The sequence below is a fragment of the Salmo salar genome, chromosome 11 (genome assembly GCF_965601325.2).
Source record: "Salmo salar chromosome 11, fSalSal1, whole genome shotgun sequence".
Taxonomy (NCBI): domain Eukaryota; kingdom Metazoa; phylum Chordata; class Actinopteri; order Salmoniformes; family Salmonidae; genus Salmo; species Salmo salar.
Window position 1 is genome coordinate 107,190,139 of NC_138301.1, and position 21,206 is coordinate 107,211,344.

General features: G+C 40.1%; 2 protein-coding genes across 2 annotated transcripts; both read left to right on the forward strand.

The window, feature by feature from the left end:
- On the forward strand, positions 1-9,163 carry spag7 (sperm associated antigen 7). The gene is made up of 7 exons (XM_014128976.3): positions 1-103; positions 6,298-6,365; positions 6,561-6,649; positions 6,789-6,873; positions 7,054-7,143; positions 7,514-7,670; positions 7,782-9,163. The coding sequence occupies exons 1-7, from the start codon at positions 19-21 to the stop codon at positions 7,901-7,903; spliced, it is 696 nt and encodes a 231-aa protein (XP_013984451.2). The 5' UTR covers positions 1-18; the 3' UTR covers positions 7,904-9,163.
- Positions 9,164-10,474: 1,311 nt separating this feature from the next.
- On the forward strand, positions 10,475-19,844 carry LOC106563420 (chordin-like protein 2). The gene is made up of 11 exons (XM_014128975.3): positions 10,475-10,645; positions 11,204-11,316; positions 11,580-11,673; positions 11,926-12,071; positions 12,938-13,031; positions 13,126-13,187; positions 13,430-13,598; positions 13,831-14,019; positions 14,121-14,309; positions 14,427-14,519; positions 14,895-19,844. Exons 1-11 carry the CDS (start codon positions 10,570-10,572, stop codon positions 15,026-15,028), a joined length of 1,359 nt encoding a protein of 452 aa, XP_013984450.1. The 5' UTR covers positions 10,475-10,569; the 3' UTR covers positions 15,029-19,844.
- The last annotated feature ends 1,362 nt before the right edge of the window (positions 19,845-21,206 follow it).

A 21,206-nucleotide genomic window follows, 5' to 3' on the forward strand; every position in this document is an offset into this window, starting at 1 on the left:
GTGATCATTCAGTCCAAAATGGCGGACCTCCTGGGCTCAATCTTGAGTTCGATGGAAAAACCTCCCACAGTCGGCGACAAGGAGAGCCGACGAAAGGCCCGAGGTATATTCAGTATTACTCTACAGTTATTTATCCTCAATTCGTTTGTATTATTCGATTGTAAAGATAAGAGTATTTCGTAAATGTAGCTGTTTACAGGATCCCTTCCGTGGAGAACTCAACCTCCCTATCGTCTGTACAGAAAAGTATCCAGTCACGAACGAGTATTTGCCCTTGTAGTGAATTACGTTTTTGTTTAAGATGCATTCTATTGGTCAAAGTCAGTCCTTCTAGTGCTCTCATTGGCCAAATGATCCATCATTCATTGTTTGTTTGCGAACGCAAAGCAGCACAAACTGGTTGAATCAATGTTGTTTCAATGTAATTTGTCAACGTATTGTGACGTTGAATCTACGTGAAAAATATATTTGATTTGAAAAAAGTCATAAACTTAAACTACATCACTATGTCCGCATGGTTACCAAATATTAAAACAGACAAACCTTGTATAAAATGTTGAATGTATATCTATTAAAATAATAGGCTTTCAACATCTGCTATCAGAAAACAAAGTAGTCTGGGCAGCACCTCCTACTGGAGAATTATCTATCTGCCCTTTGGGCTCCCTTCCAGGGTTTTAACCAAGCCTGGCTATGTTTGTCACTGACTTACCAATGCACTATCGTGAGAATGATTTGTTGAGAGATCTACACTTAACTTCACTGTTGCTTTCGAAGTCATTCCAAACAGTAGGTTTAAGAGAGCAAATGAAATGTGACCTTACTTTGTCAATCACCAACTATGTTTTTTAAGCCTACAGTGCATTCGGGAAATGTATTCAGACCCCTTCACTTTTTCCACATTTTGTTACGTTACAGCTTTAATCTATGTATTTAAAAAAAAAAAAAAAAAATGAAATATCACATTTACATAAGACCCTTTACTCAGTACTTTGTTGAAGCACTTTTGGCAGTGATTACAGTCTCGAGTCTTCTTGGGTATGATGGTACAAGCTTGGCACACCTGTATTTGGGGAGTTTCTCTGCAGATCCTCTCAAGCTGGGGAGCGTCGCTGCACAGCTTTTTTTCAGGTCTCTACAGAGATGTTCGATCGGGTTCACGTCCGGGCTCTGGCTGGACATTCAGAGACTTGTCCCGAAGCCACCCCTGTGTTGTCTTGCCTGTGTGCTTAGGGTTGTTGTCTGCTTGGAAGTTGAACCTTTGCCCCAGTTTGAGGCCCTGAGCGCTCTGGAGCAGGCTTTCATTAAGGATCTCTCTGTACTTTGCTCTGTTCATCTTTCCCTCGATTCTGACTAGTCTCCCAGTCCCTGCGGCTGAAAAACATCCTCACAGCATGATGCTGCCACCACCACCATGCTTCACCTTAGGTATGGTGCCAGGTTTACTCCAGACGTGACACTTGGCATTCAGGACAAAGAATTATTCTCCCCCAATTGCTCCGTTTTGCTGGGCGGCCAGCTCTAGGGAAGGGTATTTTTTTGTTATTTAAAAAAATATATATATGTTCAAGCATTTCATAAAACCTGTTTTTGCTTTGTCATTTTGGGGTATTGGGTGTAGATTGAGGATTTTTTTATTTAATTTAATCCATTTTAGAATAAAGCTGTAACATAACAAAATGTGGAAAAAGTCAACATTTACATTTACGTCATTTAGCAGACGCTCTTATTCAGAGCGACTTACAAATTGGTGCATTCACCTTATGATATCCAGTGGAACAACCACTTTACAATAGTACATCTATATCTTTTGTGGGGGGGGGGGGGGGGGTTAGAAGGATTACTTAATCCTATCCCAGGTATTCCTTAAAGAGGTGGGGTTTCAGGTGTCTCCGGAAGGTGGTGATTGACTCCGCTGTCCTGGTGTCGTGAGGGAGCTTGTTCCACCATCAAGGGGTCTGAATACTTTCTGAATGCACTGTTTATAGCATTTGCAAGTCAAAGAGCAACTGTTTGAATTCAACAAAAAATAGACAATAAATTAGGCCTAGGGTTTCAAGCTCAGGTAGATTTTTTTTATTTAAAAAAAATATATATATATTTATTGATATTGAATTGTTTGGCGTCAACGCAACCAAATATCAACATTTTGAAGGAGATGTCTTCTGCTTGGATTGTCCAATCTTTGCATCTGACTTTAGTCTGGCTTTAATTCCAGTTTGTTTGAATTTCAAATTGATATGTTGGATTCAAGTCTTCATCTCAACCAATAATCTAAGTTAAAGAATAGGACTACATCAACTCAAACTTTATTTAAAGTGCATTTCAAGTTTGATTTGATTTAGTCCTATTCTGTAACTTTTGTCTATTACTTTTGTAATACAGTAAATAGCCTAAAGTTAACACAAACTAATAAACTCAGCAACAAAAAAAAAGAAACGTCCTCTCACTGTCATCTGCGTTTATTTTCAGCAAACTTACCGTGTAAATATTTGGATGAACATAAGATTCAACAACTGAGACATAAACTGAACATGTTCCACAGACATGTGACTAACAGAAATGGAACAATGTGTCCCTGAACAAAGGGGGGTTCAAAATCAAAAGTAACAGTCAGTATCTGGTGTGGCCACCAGCTGCCTTAAGTACTGCGGTGTATCTCTTCCTCATGGACTGCACCAGATTTGCCAGTTCTTGCTGTGAGATGTTACCACACTCTTCCACCAAGGCACCTGCAAGTTCCCAGACATTTTTGGGGGGAATGGCCCTAGCCCTCACCCTCCGATCCAACCGGTCCCAGACGTGCTCAATGGGATTGAGATCCAGGCTCTTCGCTGGCCATGGCAGAACACTGACATTCCTGTCTTGCAGGAAATCACGCACAGAGCGAGCAGTATGGCTGGTGGCAGTGTCATGCTGGAGGGTCATGTCAGGATGAGCCTGCAGGAAGGGTACCACATGAGGGAGGAGGATGTCTTCCCTGTAACACATAGCGTTGAGTTTGCCTGCAATGACAACAAGCTCAGTCTGATGATGCTATGACACACCGCCCCAGACCATGACGGACCCTCCACCTCCAAATCGATCCCTCTCCAGAGTACAGGCCTCAGTGTAACGCTCATCCCTTCGACCATAAACGCGAATCCGACCATCACCCCTGGTGAGACACAACCACAGCTCGTCAGTGAGGAGCACTTTTTGCCAGTCCTGTCTGGTCCATCAACGGTGGGTTTGTGCCCATAGGCGACATTGTTGCCAGTGACGTCTGGTGAGGACCTGCCTTACAACAGGCCTACAAGCCCTCAGTCCAGCCTCTCTCAGCCTATTGCGGACAGTCTGAGCACTGATGGAGGGATTGTGCGTTCCTGGTGTAACTCGGGCAGTTGTTGTTGCCATCCTGTACCTGTCCCGCAGGCGTGATGTTCGGATGTACCGATCCTGTGCAGGTGTTGTTACACGTGGTCTGCCACTGCGAGGACGATCAGCTGTCCGTCCTGTCTCCCTGTAGCGCTGTCTTAGCCATCTCACAGTACAGACATTGCAGATGTGGCCAGGGAAATAAATTGCAGTCTTCGTGCCTCCTTACAGCATGCCTAAGGCACTTTCACGCAGATGAGCAGGGACCCTGGGCATCTTTCTTTTGGTGTTTTTCAGTCAGTAGAAAGGCCTCTTTTAGTGTCCTAAGTTTTCATAACCGTGACCTTAATTGCCTACTGTTTGTAAGCTGTTAGTCTTAATGAACATGCACTTGTGGAACGGTTGTTAATTGTTTATGGTTCATTGAACAAGCATGGGAAACAGTGTTTAAACCGTTTACAATGAAGATCTGTGAAGTTATTTGGATTTTTACGAATTATCTTTGAAAGACAGGGTCCTGAAAAAGGGAGGTTTATTTTTTTGCTGAGTTTATAACATTTAACCTTAATGAATAACATCCGTGGCCACATTATGAGGTTACTGTAACTATACATTTCTTATGTTCTTATGTTCAAGAGAGCATGCATAGGTCATCACAGATCAGTGGCGATCTTCACATTCCTGTAATAATCTGCTCAGAATCTCGAATGACATTGATCACTTGCACCATATACTTTTAATGTGATCTCAACTGCAATCCAGGTCATTTGGTTCTGCTTTTAGATGAAGCACAGTGATAACACAATTTGTTGTGTAAATAAACTATATCTGAGATTGTATTACCTCTTTTTATTTTATTTTGTAAATGCACAGTGCCTTACAACCCCACCCAATTAAAATACCATCGGTTTTAATTCGGGGGGGTTATCTTTTGATTTGTACAACATGCCTACCAATTTGAAGATGCAAATGATGTTTTATTGTGAAACAGACAAGAAGTAAGCCAAAAAAAACAGAACTTGAGTGTGCATAACTATTCACCCCCCCCCCCCAAAGTCAATACCTTTTGCAGCAATTACAGCTGCAAGTCTCTTGGTATGTCTCTATAAGCTTGGCACATCTAGCAACTGGGATTTTTGCCCATTATTCATGACAAAAACTGTTCCAGCTCCTTCAAGTTGGATGGGTTCCGCTGGTGTACAGCAATCTTTAAGTCATACCTCAATCCAGTTGAGAATCTGTGGTCTGGGCTTTGACTAGGCCATTCCAAGACATTTAAATGTTTCCCCTTCAACCACTCGAGTGTTGCTTTAACAGTATGCTTAGGGTCATTGTCCTACTGGAAGGTGAACCTCCATCTCAGTCTCAAATCTCTGGAAGACGGAAACAGGTTTCCCTCAAGAATTTCCCTGTATTTAGCGACATCCTTCAATTCTGACCAGTTTCCCTGCCGATGGGGAAAAACATCCCCACAGCATGATGCTGTCACCACCATACTTCACTGTGGGGATGGTGTCCTCGGGGTGATGAGAGGTGTTGGGTTTGCACCAGACATAACGTTTTCCTTGATGGACAAAAAGCTACATTTTAGTCTCATCTGACCAGAGTACCTTCTTCCATATGTTTGTGGAGACTCCCACATGCCTTTTGGCGAACACCAAATGTGTTAGCTTATTTTTTTTTCTTTAAGCAATTGCTTTTTTCTGGCCACTCTTCCCTAAAGCCCAGCTCTGTGGAGTGTACGGCTTAAAGTGGTCCTATGAACAGATACTCCAATCTCTGCTGTGGAGCTTTGCAGCTGCTTCAGGGTTGTCTTTGGTCTCTTTGTTGCTTCTCTGATTAATGCCCTCCTTGCCTGGTCCGTAAGTTTTAGTGGGTGGCCCTCTCTTGGCAGGTTTGCTTTGGTGCCATATTCTTTCCAATTTATAATAATGGATTTAATGGTGCTCCATGGGATGTTCAAAGTTTCAGATATATATATTTTTTTATAACTCAACCCTGATCTGTACTTCTCCAACTTTGTCCCTGACCTGTTTGGAGAGCTCCTTGTTCTTCATGGTGCCGTTGCTAGGTGGTGCCCCTTGCTTAATGGTGTTGTAGACTTATGGGCCTTTCATAACAGGTTTGTGTGTGTGTGAGAGAGATCTCTCTCTCTCTGAGATCATGTGACACTTTGCACACAGGTGGACTTTATTTAACTAATTATGTGACTTATGAAGGTGGGCTTCATAGCAAAGGGGGTGAAAATATATGCACACACCACTTTTTTTGTTTTTGTATGTCCATTACATGAAATCCAAATAAAAAAATAAACATTTAAATTACTGGTTGTAATGCAAAAAAAATAGGAAAAATGCCAAGGGGGATGAATACTTTTGCAAGGCACTGTAACCTTTTATTTAACTTTTAAATGGTTGAAAGTGCTTTAATTGGCATATGGGTGACAACTAAACAAAAACAGTTTTCCATTGGAATTTGGTTGTGCTTTTAGATTGTTGAAAGCATAGTGATAACACCATTAGAAACCTATAAGTTAATTGAATTATCTTATTGAACAACGTCTCAACCAAATATTATCCACACTGAAATGACAGTGTGCCCAGTGGGTGTGTGATTTGGTATTAATGAACAACATGCTGAACAGATGTTATGCAAGTCACATGTGCTGTCAGTAGTCCCTCATCCAAAAATGATGCGAATTACACTTAAGCATCTATAGCATAGGATCCTGTTGCTCTATGGATTAATTTGCTCAGATGACACTAAATCCAGAGTTTACCAACATAATTAAAGTGATGTCTAAGTAATTAAAGTATGGTATAGGAAATATATGCTATTCAGACAATCGATATGTTTTAACATCTCATGGGAATTAATAGGCCCATATTTTCAGTATGAAAACAATTGAATAATATAACCTTGTTTTCTATCCCTCAACAGAACAGGCAGCAAGAATAAAGAAGATGCAGGAGGATGAGAAGAAAAAGAAAGCCGAGTTCAGGAAAAGGGTGAGAGGCTCTGCCTGCAGGCGGGGGGTTATATTCTGTCTCTCATTTTCTGCTCATCCAGCTGAATGTCCAGTCAGTAACTTGGACAACCCAAATCCCAAGAAACAAATCCAAGAATTGTTTCCAATTCTTCATTGACTGATCTTTGGTGGGTAAAGAACGATCCTGTTTATACTGCCTTCATCTCTTTTTCAGATGGAGAAAGAGGTGTCAGAATTCATTCAAGACACTAAGCAACAGAAGAGGAAGTACAATCCCATGGGAAAGATTGAAAGGAGCATATTGTAAGTGAAAAATTATAAATATATCCTTGAATCTATAAATAGAGAGCATTATGTAATAAGTTTATTTTATGAGAGGACTACAAACATAATATGTAACAGTTTGCATGTAAACTTTTACTGACATCCTGGCTTGTTAAAGGCATGATGTTGCAGAAGTCGCTGGTCTGGCATCGTTTTCCTTCGGAGAGGATGAGGAGAGTAGATACGTCATGATTTTTAAGAAGGTCAGACCTCTTTTGGATGTTCTTTATGGCTGCATTCACAAATATCACCAGATTTACATGCCCTTCCCATGAGTTGCACGATTATTTTAGTGCATTGTGGTGGCATTTTATTATGTGTTGTATATGTGTTATTCTTCCTGATGCGTAACTGAAAATATGTATTCAAAATGACTGTGGCAGGAGTTTGCTCCATCAGACGACGAGCTGGAGGCTTACCGGAAAGGAGAGGAGTGGGACCCCCAAAAAGCTGAATATCGCCGAAGACTTAAAGTAAGACTGGAGACTCAGTCACGCTCACTGAGGAAAAAAACTGAAGAGAAACACATACTTTAGTATACATGTCCATAACTGTATATCATTTGGCAGAATACATTCATTTACACATCGAGAAATCCGATTTAAAGTAATGTAGACTTGTTATAACATCGCAAGTACTGAAGGTTCACACTTGAGTCTTTCTGCACCTTAACAGATCTAATCACTCTAGCTATAGTCCTTGCCATGTTGCAGGTAACCCTTTGCTCTATAATATGCTGCTGTCTTTTGTTCACTCAGCGTAATATCTACGGAGTATAGGTTGGGTTCAGAGCTATTGCTCAAAGAAAGTGTTTGATAATTAAACCTGTCCACTGCTCTTCAGGAGCAGGCTGCGTTAGAAGAGGAGGCCGCCTGTAAGACACAGAAGAGGGCAGCGTCTCCCAGCTCCAATTACCGTGACAAGTACAGCCATCTGATCGGCACCTCTTCTGCTAAGGATGCAGCACATACGCTAGAAGCCAACCAGGCATATGGCATGGGTCAGTGTGAAGAGGCTCAGTATTGATTTCTCATCCTCAGAGAATCACATCTCCTCATGGTGTGTGCTGTGTTCTTTGCTTAACAAAATATATTTGTCTCTACTCCCTCAGTACCTGTGGCCAACAAAAGGGACACCCGCTCCATAGAGCAGGCCATGAATGAGATTCGGGCCAAGAAACGTCAGAAGACAGGAGATGAAGATACCGGGGCAGGGAGCACCTCCACCTCTTGAGAGGGCGTGTGTGTGTGACTGAGTGTAAAAGAGAGAAAACGTATGAGGGGCACAGAGGGAGTACCTAAAATCTGTATTAACCTACAGGAGGCCTACTACATTGAAAGATCCTACATGTTTCCCAGGACGTATACAGTAGGTGAAACTTGTGGGTAAGGAAGGTTCTTGAATTATGTTTCTCCTCTGTCCTTGACTCGGGTTGACTGTTTTTATGTTCCAACCAAATTGGTCGTGTGGAAGTCTAATTAAGAGCATTTTGTCTATTGGCTTTCTTTCTGTCTACCCCAAAGTCCTGTAATTTCTCCCACACAAATTAATCATTTTTCTCAGTGAACGCAAAGAGGAGAGTAGCACAACCATGAGGGGCAACAGTAGGTTGCCGATAGTTTAGCCTTTGTCTGTTTTCACCTTTACAAGGAAAATAATTCCTATTATGACATATCGTGGCAGTTAGGAGTTAAAGGATATTTTTATTATAATGTTTGTTTTTAGCTACATTATGGGCTCTATTCAATCTCATCGCTGAAGTGTTACAGATTACCTGATAGAAAGGTCATTTCAGATTGAGCTGACATATGCAGCGTTTACTGTGAATGCAGTCTCCGCTAAATGTCAATCACACTGTACCCACTTGGACACACACTGGTTGAACCAATGTCGTTTCCACGTCATTTCAATGAAATTACGTTGAACCAATGTGGAATAGACGTTGAATTGACGGCTGTGCCCAGAGGGTAACACTGAACTTCTGCGGTACGGCTTGAATAGAGCCCTAAGTCTTTGTTCTCAGGCCCATACAGTGTTTCGATCCCACAAATGAAAAGTGAATGGGGGCTGAAGACTTAATTTGAGAATGAAACCACTGCAGTTTATAGGCCTACATGGTAGATATACTAGCAAACATCAAGTTGATGATTACATTTCTGGGGTCATATTCATGGGGAAGTGTCTCATTTAGAGACGCAAAGCACTGTTTGAATCTCACTGTCTATAAATCATTGTTACCTTCAGCAAATGTAATACAGCTCTACTCCGTTGTGTAATCTAGTCTGGTCAAACTGAATCAGTCACATTTTTAAATGATTGAAATAAGTGTCCTATGCTATGTGGACAATGGTGTGTTGTCAATGTTTTATTCTATGCGCTCTTTCACTTGCTCAGTCTGTAAAGATGTTGGCATGATGGCATCTAGCTGTAACCATTTTAATCCCTGTATGTTTCCTGTATGTTTTAATAAATGCTGGAGAAATGTTGATTTAACAGGCCTTTTATGTTGTGTCCCATAACATTGCAGTGTGTTGGTAGCACTTGTAGGCCCTTTCACCACTTTTAGGAGGGTAGCTAGATGTCTAGAGAACAAAAACAGTAGGCCTAAAAGTATCTTTACAAATGTTTTGAGGCCTCAAAGCTTTAATCTGCACTTTCATTTCTAATTGGGCAATTCTCCAACACAAAGTACCACGTGTCGGCCCTTCAGTCTTCGTCTCACATCTGCGAATGATCTTGACTGTGGAAGCTTAATCGTTTTCGTGTCCATTTCTCAACCATCGGACCCACTTGACATCGGGGGCGTCGACTCCGAGGCCTCTCTCTCTGAGGTCTGTCATGACGGGGCCTCAGACTTTGTGGCCCTCCACGGCGACCCAGATGCTGGTCGTTGCGTTGAGCAAGCAGCGCCACTTGCGCACGAGTCCTAACCATTGTGCTCCAGTAGGAATGTGGTTCTCCGTATTGAAAGGTCTTACCTGCCTTAGAATCTTTGACAAATTAGTGGCAGGCTTTTGACCTCAAGGAGGTCATGTCATTTCCATTATGACATCATAGGCTCCCATCCCATTTTCATTATGACATCACAGGCTCCCATCCACTTTCATTAGCGAGTGTGTTCAATCTGGAGTGCCAGAGTGTGCTCTGGGTGTTAGTAAATTCAGAGTGTTGTGCTGGCTGAGGAGTAGGGTTGATCCGAGCGTTCTGACCTCACAAAGGCAGTCAAGCAACCAAGCTAACATTGGCTAGCTTGCTAGCTACTTCCAGACACAAATGAGAGAATCTCATTCTGACCATTTTACTCGCCCTAGCAGAGCTGGTTAGGGTGTTATGTTGTCCAGAGCGTTGGTGACTAACTGTGCTGTTGACAATTTTAATTGTGTTTTTTTGCCGACGTTTACTGACACTGGCTATATTCAAACGGTTTTAAGTGTTTGTAAATTCATCAGTTATTCTGCGCTCTGGTACACAGACGAGAGTGCTCTGAAATCGGAGTAGATAGCCAGAGTGAATTTACGAACGCACCCATAATGTCACTGACATGTCTAGCAGGGTGTTTTACTGTACATGTTTATGTTAGGGCTACTGTGCATTTGAGAGACACAGTAATAATATGCTCTGCCTCCAATAAGTTATTTGACAATATCTATAGGCTTTATTCCTACTTTAGGCATACTTGACAACCAACAAACTTAGACTTATTCATTCCATTTCCTTTGACAACATCACATCATTCACTTCACCCAGTTTATACATTGGCGTATTCTTCCTGTAGGAGGCGCCTTCGATGAAAACCAAGAATAAATTCGTGATTTTATGGGGAGTTTCACACTGTCCTGGGGTTTGCTGTCGCAGTTGCTGCTATTTCATTTCATATTGACAAGGATTTATCCCCCAACATGAAGCATATGTTCTTATTAATTTGCGTCTGTTTGTTCGCTTGTTGTGCTTCGGATGTTATAAGAGCAAGAAAAGGTAGGACAGACTGTCTGCAAATCTAAAGTTAAACCGTTATCCACAATTGATGAGATGCGTCTGTAGCTCAAATCAAACGAAGAGTTTTACTATAGTAATACACTACAACTACTCACCACTGGCGATTAAACATGGGTTTATGTTATTTTTTCCTTTTCTGGATTTCATCATTGTTGCAACCAACTTTTTTTCTATATCTGGCAAGTTTATACAGCGTGTATTTCTAGCCTGTCTATAAGGTCAGTGTAGTATTAAACTGTATTTAGTATTACATTGTGCTAATTCCGGTTGAAATGTAATCATTATATAACCACAACATTAATTATATAACCACATAACATCAATTATGACAGTATACTGATTTAATCCACGTGTTTTTTTGCCAGAAGATATTAGCAGTTATTACTCTGACAGGTTTGTGAGCCATGGAAGATCATTTTTTATTAGATTAGTCTCTTTCGTTTTCTGTTTATGAAAATTCCTGCTTTGCTTCATATTAAAGTGCTTCTACTGCTAAAATAACTTTCCATCTTTACTTTTCATTTTTGGTTCACCCAGTGTCTGCAGTTTTCTGTTCTTTCAAAGAGAAAACATACAGTCCTGGAGACAGCTGGCATCCTTATCTGGAACCCTTTGGTTTCATGTTTTGTATGCGGTGTTCCTGCACTGAGGTACTGTACCCATAGAATTAGAATACATCATTGGTCAGTTTTGTCACATCTGTAGCCTAATATGAAACCATGTAAACGTGTACCAAAAGAAGCCCAACACTGCCCTATACTCTACTGTATCAAACTGTCTAAACCTGAGTATTGGATTGGAGGCTACTGTGTGCAAATAGGATTTAGGCTACTGGCTATACATCATATTGGCAGTTGTTTTGGTGGGTGGGATTTCAAGATATGCCGTAAACCATGTAACGTTTCCCTCATAGACAGGCCATGTGAAATGTAACACAATTAAGTGTCCTACTCTGCGGTGTGACAACCCAGTGACTGACTCTCAGCAGTGCTGCCCTCGCTGTACAGGTAGGATCAGGCATTCTCATACAATAAGCACACACATGCAGTACAATGAAGTTATTTCATCATTTCTATGACACCATTTGGTATAGTAGTACCTGTATGCTTTTATGCCATGTCTAGTCACAGGACTTGATCTTGAATTGCATCCACCATTTCTATCCTTGAGGAAGATAAGGTTAGAGGTGTGTAAAACAAAAACATCCTGCTTTGGCATTCACTTACTCATCTTGTGCTTACCATTCATTATCTGCTCAGATGAGCCTAGGATTCCAGCAGGCTTGAGAGCCCCAGTGAAGTCCTGCAGGTATAATGGAACTTTCTACCAACCAGGGGAGACCTTTGCCAACCATGACCTCTTCCCATCTCGACAAACAAACCAGTGTGTCATGTGCACATGTTCAGTAAGTCACACTCTCTCTTCCTGTAGTTTATGGTGTACAGCTCCTTACTCTGAGAACGTAACTGGGAATTTGTCCTCATGGGTCAGCCATAATACTGGAGCTCTTAATGTATCTACAATTCCCTGTGGCAGTAAGCAACTCTTTTTTTTTTTTTACTTTTTTTTGTAGGAACTCAGTTTGGTCTCAACTTATTGTTGAGAGTTAGAATAGTAGAATACACAAGGTGACATTTAGAAATGTGGATGTGCATCAGCAGTTTTTCTCTTGTTATTTCAGTCACTGACAGTCACTCAATTAGCCATGTCAGCAAAACATGTTTAGTTTGGTCAGTTAGTCTAGCCAACTATCTAAACTTGTAGTAATCATGGTTGAATTATCGACCGGGCAAGAAAGGGCATGTGCCCAAATTTCTATCCATTGGTTTTGTTAGTCACTCTCACTCAGATATCATATTAACATGGCAAAAGTTATGGCAAAGTGTGTAGAACAGCAAGAAATTAGCTTTAAACCTGCAAAAATGTATCCCCACCCTATGGCATTGCACTGAATTGCAGGAAATTGGCTCTAAAACTGCACATTTCTATCTCCTCACCATGGCAAAATGAGTAGAATTGCATGAAATGAGTTGTACAACTGCTACATTTTCTCTCCGCCCCATGGCAAAATGTGTAGAATTGTAGGAAATTAACTTGTAAAAAAATAAGATCTCTCCGCCGTCAAGAGGGAAGCCACTAAAATGTTTTGCTTGCGAGTTGTGGGCCCCAAAACAATATTTAGTTAGGGCCCCCAAAAAGCTAGGACTGGCAATGTCTACAATCACTTCTATTCTTCCTTCACCTTTGGCTTTCTTCCACATTTGTTTTTAGAATGGAAATATTTTCTGTGCTCTGAAAACTTGCCAGCCGCTGACCTGCTCCTCACCAGTCTCATTCCCAGATACCTGCTGTCTGGTGTGCAAAGGTGATCACATTTGTTTCTTACCACAGCAGATTTTCACCCTACTTTCTGTTGTAATCAAAGTCAATGTATATCCTCTTCATTTGTCTTTGATTAGATGGTGGCATTAATGGGTACTCATCAGTGGAGGATGTAGGCCAACAGCTGAACCGAGGCGTGGTAGGTGGTTTTCTGTTCATTCATTGATGGGTTTAGTCTTGTAGATTTGTCAAACCATGACATCCAAAACACCACACCTTTGCAGAGAAGACAACAACTAATATTTAATCTTCATTTGTGGGGCATGTAAATCAAGTTTACCTGGAGTGGGGTGGGGTTCCAACTCACTGGCATCGGAACTGCTCATAAATCCAAAATAACCCCATAATAACTGTGTCTATTTGTCTCTGTGAATACACAAGAGGCATTCAGTGGACCAGTGTGCTGGAGAGCAGTTCCGAGGGCGTTCTGTCCGCTCTACTCCATCCACAGTCAGGGGTACTCCCAGAGGCCTGAGCCTGCCCAAGCTCCACTTCAAAGGTGCTGCAGAGACCACCGTGAATTTCCTGCTGCAGAAAAAGCACCAGAAGGGTGAGAGTTAAATGATAGCCCTACAATAATTAATAATATTAATAATATTAATTAATGCTATTCTACTTGTTGTTATTATTATTATCCTATTAATAGTAGTACTATTTTCATGGCCTACAATAGGGAGTCACTTCCCTGGTCATTGAGCAGTCAATGTATTCTAACTCTTACAGCTCTGTGATTGTAATAATATGCAGTACTAGAGCATATATGTTTTTCCTATTTCTCTCAGCATGTCAGTACAGCGGCAACACCTACTCTCATGGTGATGTGTGGCATCCAGTCCTGGGGAAGGTCCTGGAGTGCATCCTGTGCACCTGTAAGGATGGCATACAGGACTGCAAACGCCTCTCATGTCCCAGCCAATATCCATGCCAAAATCCCGTTAAAACCGAGGGAAAATGCTGCAAGATTTGTCCAGGTACTGTAGCTCAGCAGTATTCACAATGCAATTCAGAAAATTATTTTAACCATAGGTTTTGAACAATATACATTTTTAATCTCTCTGATTTCTGCCCCTAGAACATAATGCTGAGAGCAACAGGACTGGCTGTTACATAAACATGAATCTTGGACATGACAATAACAACCTCTTGGTGTACAAAGTTAAGCCATCGTCAAAGGTTCACACAGAGGACACAGTTAGGATAATTGCTATTGAAAGACAAGGGACTGCTGAAGTTGAAGTGCAAGTATGGAAGACAGTAGGAGGTAATAGGAGGGGGAAGTATAGAGGGCACTTGCATGGCAGTGTTAATAACAAAGCTACAGCTGTGGATTACCTAACTATTCGGAATGTCACCCAATATGTATTTTCACTTTTCCCAGGAGTTTTACAATTAATGGAAACTGGGGATGTTCTGAAGAAAGATCTTCTAGATAATCCAGATAACTACACTTTACTGGCAACATTGGATGAAGGTGAGTTTATCCATGTTTTTTGTGTGTTTTTTGTTGTTTTTGTATGCATACCTTTATTTTCCGGTAATTTAAAAGTTCTCTTGTTATAAATCTTGTAATCCTTTAGTTTCTTTTAAGTAAAGCTTTTCCATTGTTTTGCCAATCTGAATTGTTAGGCAATACAGCTCAAACCATTTCTAGACATAAGGTCATAGACCAACCAGACATATTGTAGACCAAAGGAAATTTCATTTCATTTCAACTGATTAAAAAATGGCTGCTTCCTCTTGTCAGTGACCATCTTGTTTCCTGCTGAAGGAAAAAAAGTTATGGATTTGTACGCTTTTTGTCTGCTGTTGGATGGCAACATGTCAATTCTTTGTTCTTTTTACACAGAGACTTGGAAAAGATTCAAGGAGGAAGAAGACAATCAGAAGGAATTTCCCAAGACCAGGACCTGTGAGGATGGATTCAGGGAGGTAGTGAAGTTCTTGTACCCAGACCAGCTGGAAAGCCTGTGCTCTTCTTAACTCTCATCCCCTGACTTTGACATCAATGGAAAATGCACAGCATTCATATGCATTTCATTAGACATGAAACATAGCACTGCTTATTGGTTATAGAATAACAAGCTTTTGTTTATTTTTAAATGCCATCATAACTCATTACAATGTGATGTTCCATATTCTCAGTAAAAATTAGTCAGCAGAATTGTCAACATTGTTGGTAGCATTTGGTAATAGAAGAAACCAAAATGGAAAAAATACTTTAAATGAATTACAGTTGTATCTCATTTTTGTTTTCTGGCATACTGGAATACAGTAAAAACGGTATTATCTCAAAAAATACAGGTGTACATGTATATAATAGAAAAATACACTGGGCAAATTAGACAGCCATCTGTCAAAAACACCTTTATAGAGTAAACCATATTTACAATCACTTTACTGTTCTGAGAAATACTGCTGTTTCAAATTGTATGCCTTTTCAGAATGTACCGAGAAATATTCATTAACATATTTATTGTAAATACAAATATGCTAACAGATGTCATTTTGAGGCAGAGCGTACAACATTGGTTTGTTTGAAATGTTTGTTTGTACATTCTGTAGACATTTGAGTGTGTACTGAAAGGCCTTGCCTGAGACACCATGGCTTTAGTTCATTGGGCTATACTGCCCTACCAAGCAAAAAGGCAGTAACTGCTCATTTGGTTGAAAATGAGTTAATGTCATTAAATACATACTTAATCATGTGGACAAGTATCCTGCCTCTATTGTATTGTGTTTTGAAGAAAATGGGGGTAATATTAGCAGTAACTGCATAAAGTTACAGTGAAACCAAGGTAAATAAAAGCCATTTTTCTCAGTTCCACGCTATGAGCAGTTACAGCCTTTTTGCTTGGCAGGGCAGTATACATATAGGGCTTTCCTCAGAGAATGTGGGTTTGATATCTGGGCATTGGTATTGCCCTTTCTATTATGTTCTCTGAGGTGTTTATCATTATTTTTGGCCAGTTTTCTACAGACCAAGTTTCCATAGGATTATGTGTCATTTCAGTACTTCATGCATCTTTTTCCCCTTTGCACAGTGGCAAGGCATTCTTGCACGTGAATGACAAGGCTAAAAGTTGGAGCCAACCAAAAATATGATATAGTTGAGCTCTACCTGAGGCAAGAATTCCTGCACAAATCAGGCTGTTGTTATTCTTTGGACTACCCTCCAGTGAACCCAGTCGGACCTTTATAAACTGTGCCTGTAATTTGGATTTGTGCTCCAGTGCTATAGTTTGTTTTCTCAAGGGTTGTAATGGCCTAACAGGATGAGCACAACAATAGAGCTCTGTTAATTTGATATAAATGTAGGTCATCAGTTGGAAGGACACCAACATTTTCCAATACAGAGAACTGAAGAAGAAGAGAGGGCTCAGGGAGGAATAATATTGAAAAATAAGAATATTGTTGATGGAGGACCCAGTCTTTTTAAAAAAGGTATAGAGCAGGGTGTCCCAAACTCAGTCCTGCCCCTCAGGTGCACGTTTGTTTTTTTGCCCTAGTGCTACACAGTTGATTCAAATAACCAACTCATCATCAAGCTTTGATTATTTGAATCAGCTGTGTAGTGCTAGGGCAAAAAACTAAACGTACACCCAGGGGGGGCCCAAGGACCGAGTTTGGGACACACTGGGATACAGCACAACAGTAACATGCTTGTCAAATAGTTAGACACAATTTGATTATTTGCAGTATGTATAATACACCAAACCCAAGAAAAATAAATCCTTGGTCTTTAAAAATGTAGGATATTATTGGAGTGTTCTTCTACCACATCAAATAACTATTATGACAAGTTATTGAGATAGCATGTCATTACTGTTCTACACACATTGAGAAGCTGGCTTATGATCACAGCATCTGAAATCCATGTTCGCCTCTGAGTTGAGCTGCCCTGTGAACAGCTTGTCAACAGGCTTGTTTAGGTCAACAGGTGTAAGATAAGCCCATTTGTCCCTGTGCCATTTTCATTGCAGTAGACAAGAGCCATACACTGAGTCCTGTCGATATGGGAACAGTGCACAGACTTGTGACTAATATCCCTCATCTGTGAACCGCAACAGTCCACTCTCTCCCTTCACAGCTACAATGACTCATTGTGTTGGCTTCACACATTGCGCCAGACATTGCAGCCCATCTCTCACTAAAGGCCTGACAAAATATTTTGTAACAGAAGCCCCTCAGTTGTAGACCTTAATAGTTTTACAATGAAGCTGTGACTTATTTCTAGAGGCTGTTGGACTTGACAGTTCCTGGCAATATCTTCTTTTGAGAGGTTTAAGGTGGTCCTCTTCCATAAAGGAGGTAGATGTGCCTCTTTCCACTTCTTCATAAAAACACATCTTATTTCTCTTCCAAACTGATGAATGACAAAGTATTTGCTATATGCCAGAATGCAGTGTTATATTTAGAGAAAGTATTTGCTATATGCCAGAATGCAGTGTTATATTTAGAGAAAGTTTTTGCTATATGCCAGAATGCAGTGTTATATTTAGAGAAAGTATTTGCTATATGCCAGAATGCAGTGTTATATTTAGAGAAAGTATTTGCTATATGCCAGAATGCAGTGTTATATTTAGAGAAAGTATTTGCTATATGCCAGAATGCAGTGTTATATTTAGAGAAAGTATTTGCTATATGCCAGAATGCAGTGTTATATTTAGAGAAAGTATTTGCTATATGCCAGAATGCAGTGTTATATTTAGAGAAAGTATTTGCTATATGCCAGAATGCAGTGTTATATTTAGAGAAAGTATTTGCTATATGTCAGAATGCAGTGTTATATTTAGAGAAGGTATTTGCTATATGCCAGAATGCAGTGTTTTATTTAGAGAAAGTATTTGCTATATGCCAGAATGCAGTGTTATATTTAGAGAAAGTAACTTGATCCCGGATAATAACGCAAAGTACAGCATCCCTCATTGTGGCAGGCCAGGTAATGAACAGGGCTGACCATTTTTGTCACATTGACATTTTTATACCTCAAGGTTCTATATTTTATTGCTGGTGGAAAATCTTGAAACTTTTCAGCATTTATACGGTCTGTTAATTTTTTGGAGAGGACGTTTCAAATTCCCTCTAAGTAGCATTTGGCCAATTCAGCTATGCATGCTTAGTCTTGGCTCAGGCAATAGTAACAGCTGGGGGCAGTCAGTGGGTATAAATCAGGTAGTGGGGTCAGCTCTCTGTAGGAGCATGTCTACTCAACCCTGCTGCTGCCCATTGTTAGAGAATATGTCACACCAGGGAATTCTCCCAGAACTGAAGAACTCAAGTACATTAAGGGTTAGAATCAGAGTAAGAATATTTACTACAATACTGTAATTACATCTGTAGTTTTATTGAAAAGTGTCTCAACGTGTGAGTAGCAACAATATATTATTGTATGCTACAAGATGGCTACAGTCTATGGGCCTACTGTACAAGCCCACAACTTGTTATCCGAAATGTAGCCATTTCCTGTTGATAACGGACTACAGCGAGCCGTTAGTTGCAGTAGATGGAGGCAGGTGAGGTAAGCAAACTAAATAAATGTTAGAAATATCTGTCCCTAGGCTGCTACACCATAATTATGGTGCCTCACAGAAACAGTGTTTGTGAGGAACTGAAGCATTGAAAATCAATCAGGCAGTCTTTTGATTCAAAGGGAGCCAAATTGTGTTAAGTTAATTAAGTCTGATAGATGTGTTTGCTTTCATAGCTGATTAAGGTGTTCAAGAGAACCCCTGAGTTTTTGCTTCATCAAAATACTTCCGAAATCTATTAAGGGCACTGTTTTTTACACCCTACCCCTTTCCTTAATTAAGTTGGCCCTGATCATTTCAGCTGAGGATCTGGGCAGTGCCAAGAAAATATGGACAATACTGGGATTCATGTCATAAACACTTCAGTCATTACACCCTCTTTCCTGAACCCCACTGTTAGAGGTTCACATTTTTAAACACATGCTTGTGATGGAGGCATGATTGATAAACCAAGACCACGTTTCCCAGGAATATTTTTGTTCAGCGCTGAAATGATTATTGTTCAAGAGAAAAAATTACTACAAATGTACAATTATGGACCATTCAATCATTCTCCCTATGATTTCATGTTAAGTGTGTACTACAGTTTCTAAGTATACTTGTGCATCAAAAAGACTATGATGAATGGGGCCAATCTTGAATAAACTCATTTGGCACATTGATTAATGAGGAGTGTTGGTGAGGTAATCAGCTGCTTGGCCCCAGAGCCAAAGGAACTGTTTCAGCCTCCCCACACAGTAGTATTCTCCTACTGTTAGGTCTCAATTTATGATCCAAAACAACAGTTGTATCCAAACATCTCTCAGGCTTGATTGCAACGATTAAGCCAGATGTGGAGATACTGGCGCACCCAGATACACTGAAATTGACCCGAGGATATAAATTCCTGAAGATCCTCAGACTCCTCATTGCCTTTCCCAGCTATGTCTGCCTATGTTTTCTTTTGGACAGAGAGCAGAGCCAGATTCTATTACATCACCAAGTCCTAAGAGCATGTGTAAAAACCTGTTTTCAATTCATCATTTTCTTTTGAAGAGTTTTTCAAGAAGAGAAAGAAAGGGATTATAAAAGTAAATTACAAGAGAATGTTTATTTGCCTTTAAAGTTGTTTGTTGATATTAATCTGAACAAGAACTCAAAATAGACAAGAACATAAACTTTTTTTCTCTCAAACTTTTTTTCTCAAACGCAATTCACAACCACATGTTTCTCTAACATCTAGAATCAGAGAGAGAGAGATCTGTTAAATAAAGAATGTGTTACTGGCAGTAGGTGCCTTTGCAATTTAGTCAATTGTATCAAGAGGTTGAGCAGTGGCTGTGCCAGTAGTCAAATGTGTGTTGTATTTGTATAGTGTAGTATGTCTTCATATTGTAGATGTAGATCTATTACAGCATGCTTTACCTTGAGATAACTTCATACTTCTGGTTTTCTGCGGACCTAAAATAAACATAAATATAACCACGGACATTATTTTATACATAAAAACAAACAGGAGGGCAATGAACCGTCTAACAACCTCCAGATGTACTCTGTAAATCATAGGATTTCATGTGATGATGACAGATAGTATTTAAACGCAACTCAACATATTTATTATTTGTATGCATGAAATCAATCATAGATGTTTTTCTACAGGCAAGTGTTTTTTAATAACACTTTTAACTAAAATGTGCAGGTAAATTACCATGCGTATTATCTTCAGATTTCAACATGTATTTCTGCTTGTTAGAATATGCATGTAATGTATGTTAGTTGTTTTATGTGATTATTGACAGAGATACTTGTAATTAAGACTGCAGAAGGAATGTGCATGGGCTGGGCCTGTTTACCACAGACAACATCATATCTAATGTATTCAGAGACTGGGAATAAATCCAGTGCTCAAGGCCTGTTTGAATATAATAATGTGGAATCACTTGATATATTTTTTTAAATGCCCACTGATTTATTCCACCTGGGTTTAAAAGTGCATTCCACATCTGCCTAGCTGGAATATAATTTAAATCGTAAGGTGGGCAAGACCATGAAATCAAGGAGAGGGACAGAACAAGGGATGGACAGTGAAACCAATATATGGAAAGAACAAGGGATGGACAGTCAAACCAATATGTGGAAAGAACAAGGGATGGACAGAGAAACCAATATGTGGAAAGAACAAGGGATGGACAGAGAAACCAATATGTGGAAAGAACAAGGGATGGACAGAGAAACCAATATATGGAAAGAACAAGGGATGGACAGAGAAACCAATATGTGGAAAGAACAAGGGATGGACAGAGAAACCAATATATGGAAAGAACAAGGGATGGACAGAGAAACCAATATGTGGATAGAACAAGGGATGGACAGTCAAACCAATATATGGAAAGAACAAGGGATGGACAGAGAAACCAATATGTGGAAAGAACAAGGGATGGACAGAGAAACCAATATATGGAAAGAACAAGGGATGGACAGAGAAACCAATATGTGGAAAGAACAAGGGATGGACAGTGAAACCAATATGTGGAAAGAACAAGGGATGGACAGAGAAACCAATATATGGAAAGAACAAGGGATGGACAGAGAAACCAATATGTGGAAAGAACAAGGGATGGACAGAGAAACCAATATATGGAAAGAACAAG

Excerpts from the sequence above, each read along its gene's own strand:
- spag7 (XM_014128976.3), top strand. The coding sequence starts at position 19 with ATGGCGGACCTCCTGGGCTCAATCTTGAGTTCGATGGAAAAACCTCCC. Across the intron at positions 7,144-7,513 it reads AATATCGCCGAAGACTTAAA|GAGCAGGCTGCGTTAGAAGA; the intron begins GTAAGACTGGAG and ends ACTGCTCTTCAG. Across the intron at positions 7,671-7,781 it reads CAACCAGGCATATGGCATGG|TACCTGTGGCCAACAAAAGG; the intron begins GTCAGTGTGAAG and ends CTACTCCCTCAG.
- LOC106563420 (XM_014128975.3), top strand. The coding sequence starts at position 10,570 with ATGAAGCATATGTTCTTATTAATTTGCGTCTGTTTGTTCGCTTGTTGT. Across the intron at positions 13,599-13,830 it reads GCAGAAAAAGCACCAGAAGG|CATGTCAGTACAGCGGCAAC; the intron begins GTGAGAGTTAAA and ends TATTTCTCTCAG. Across the intron at positions 14,310-14,426 it reads AGTATGGAAGACAGTAGGAG|GAGTTTTACAATTAATGGAA; the intron begins GTAATAGGAGGG and ends CACTTTTCCCAG.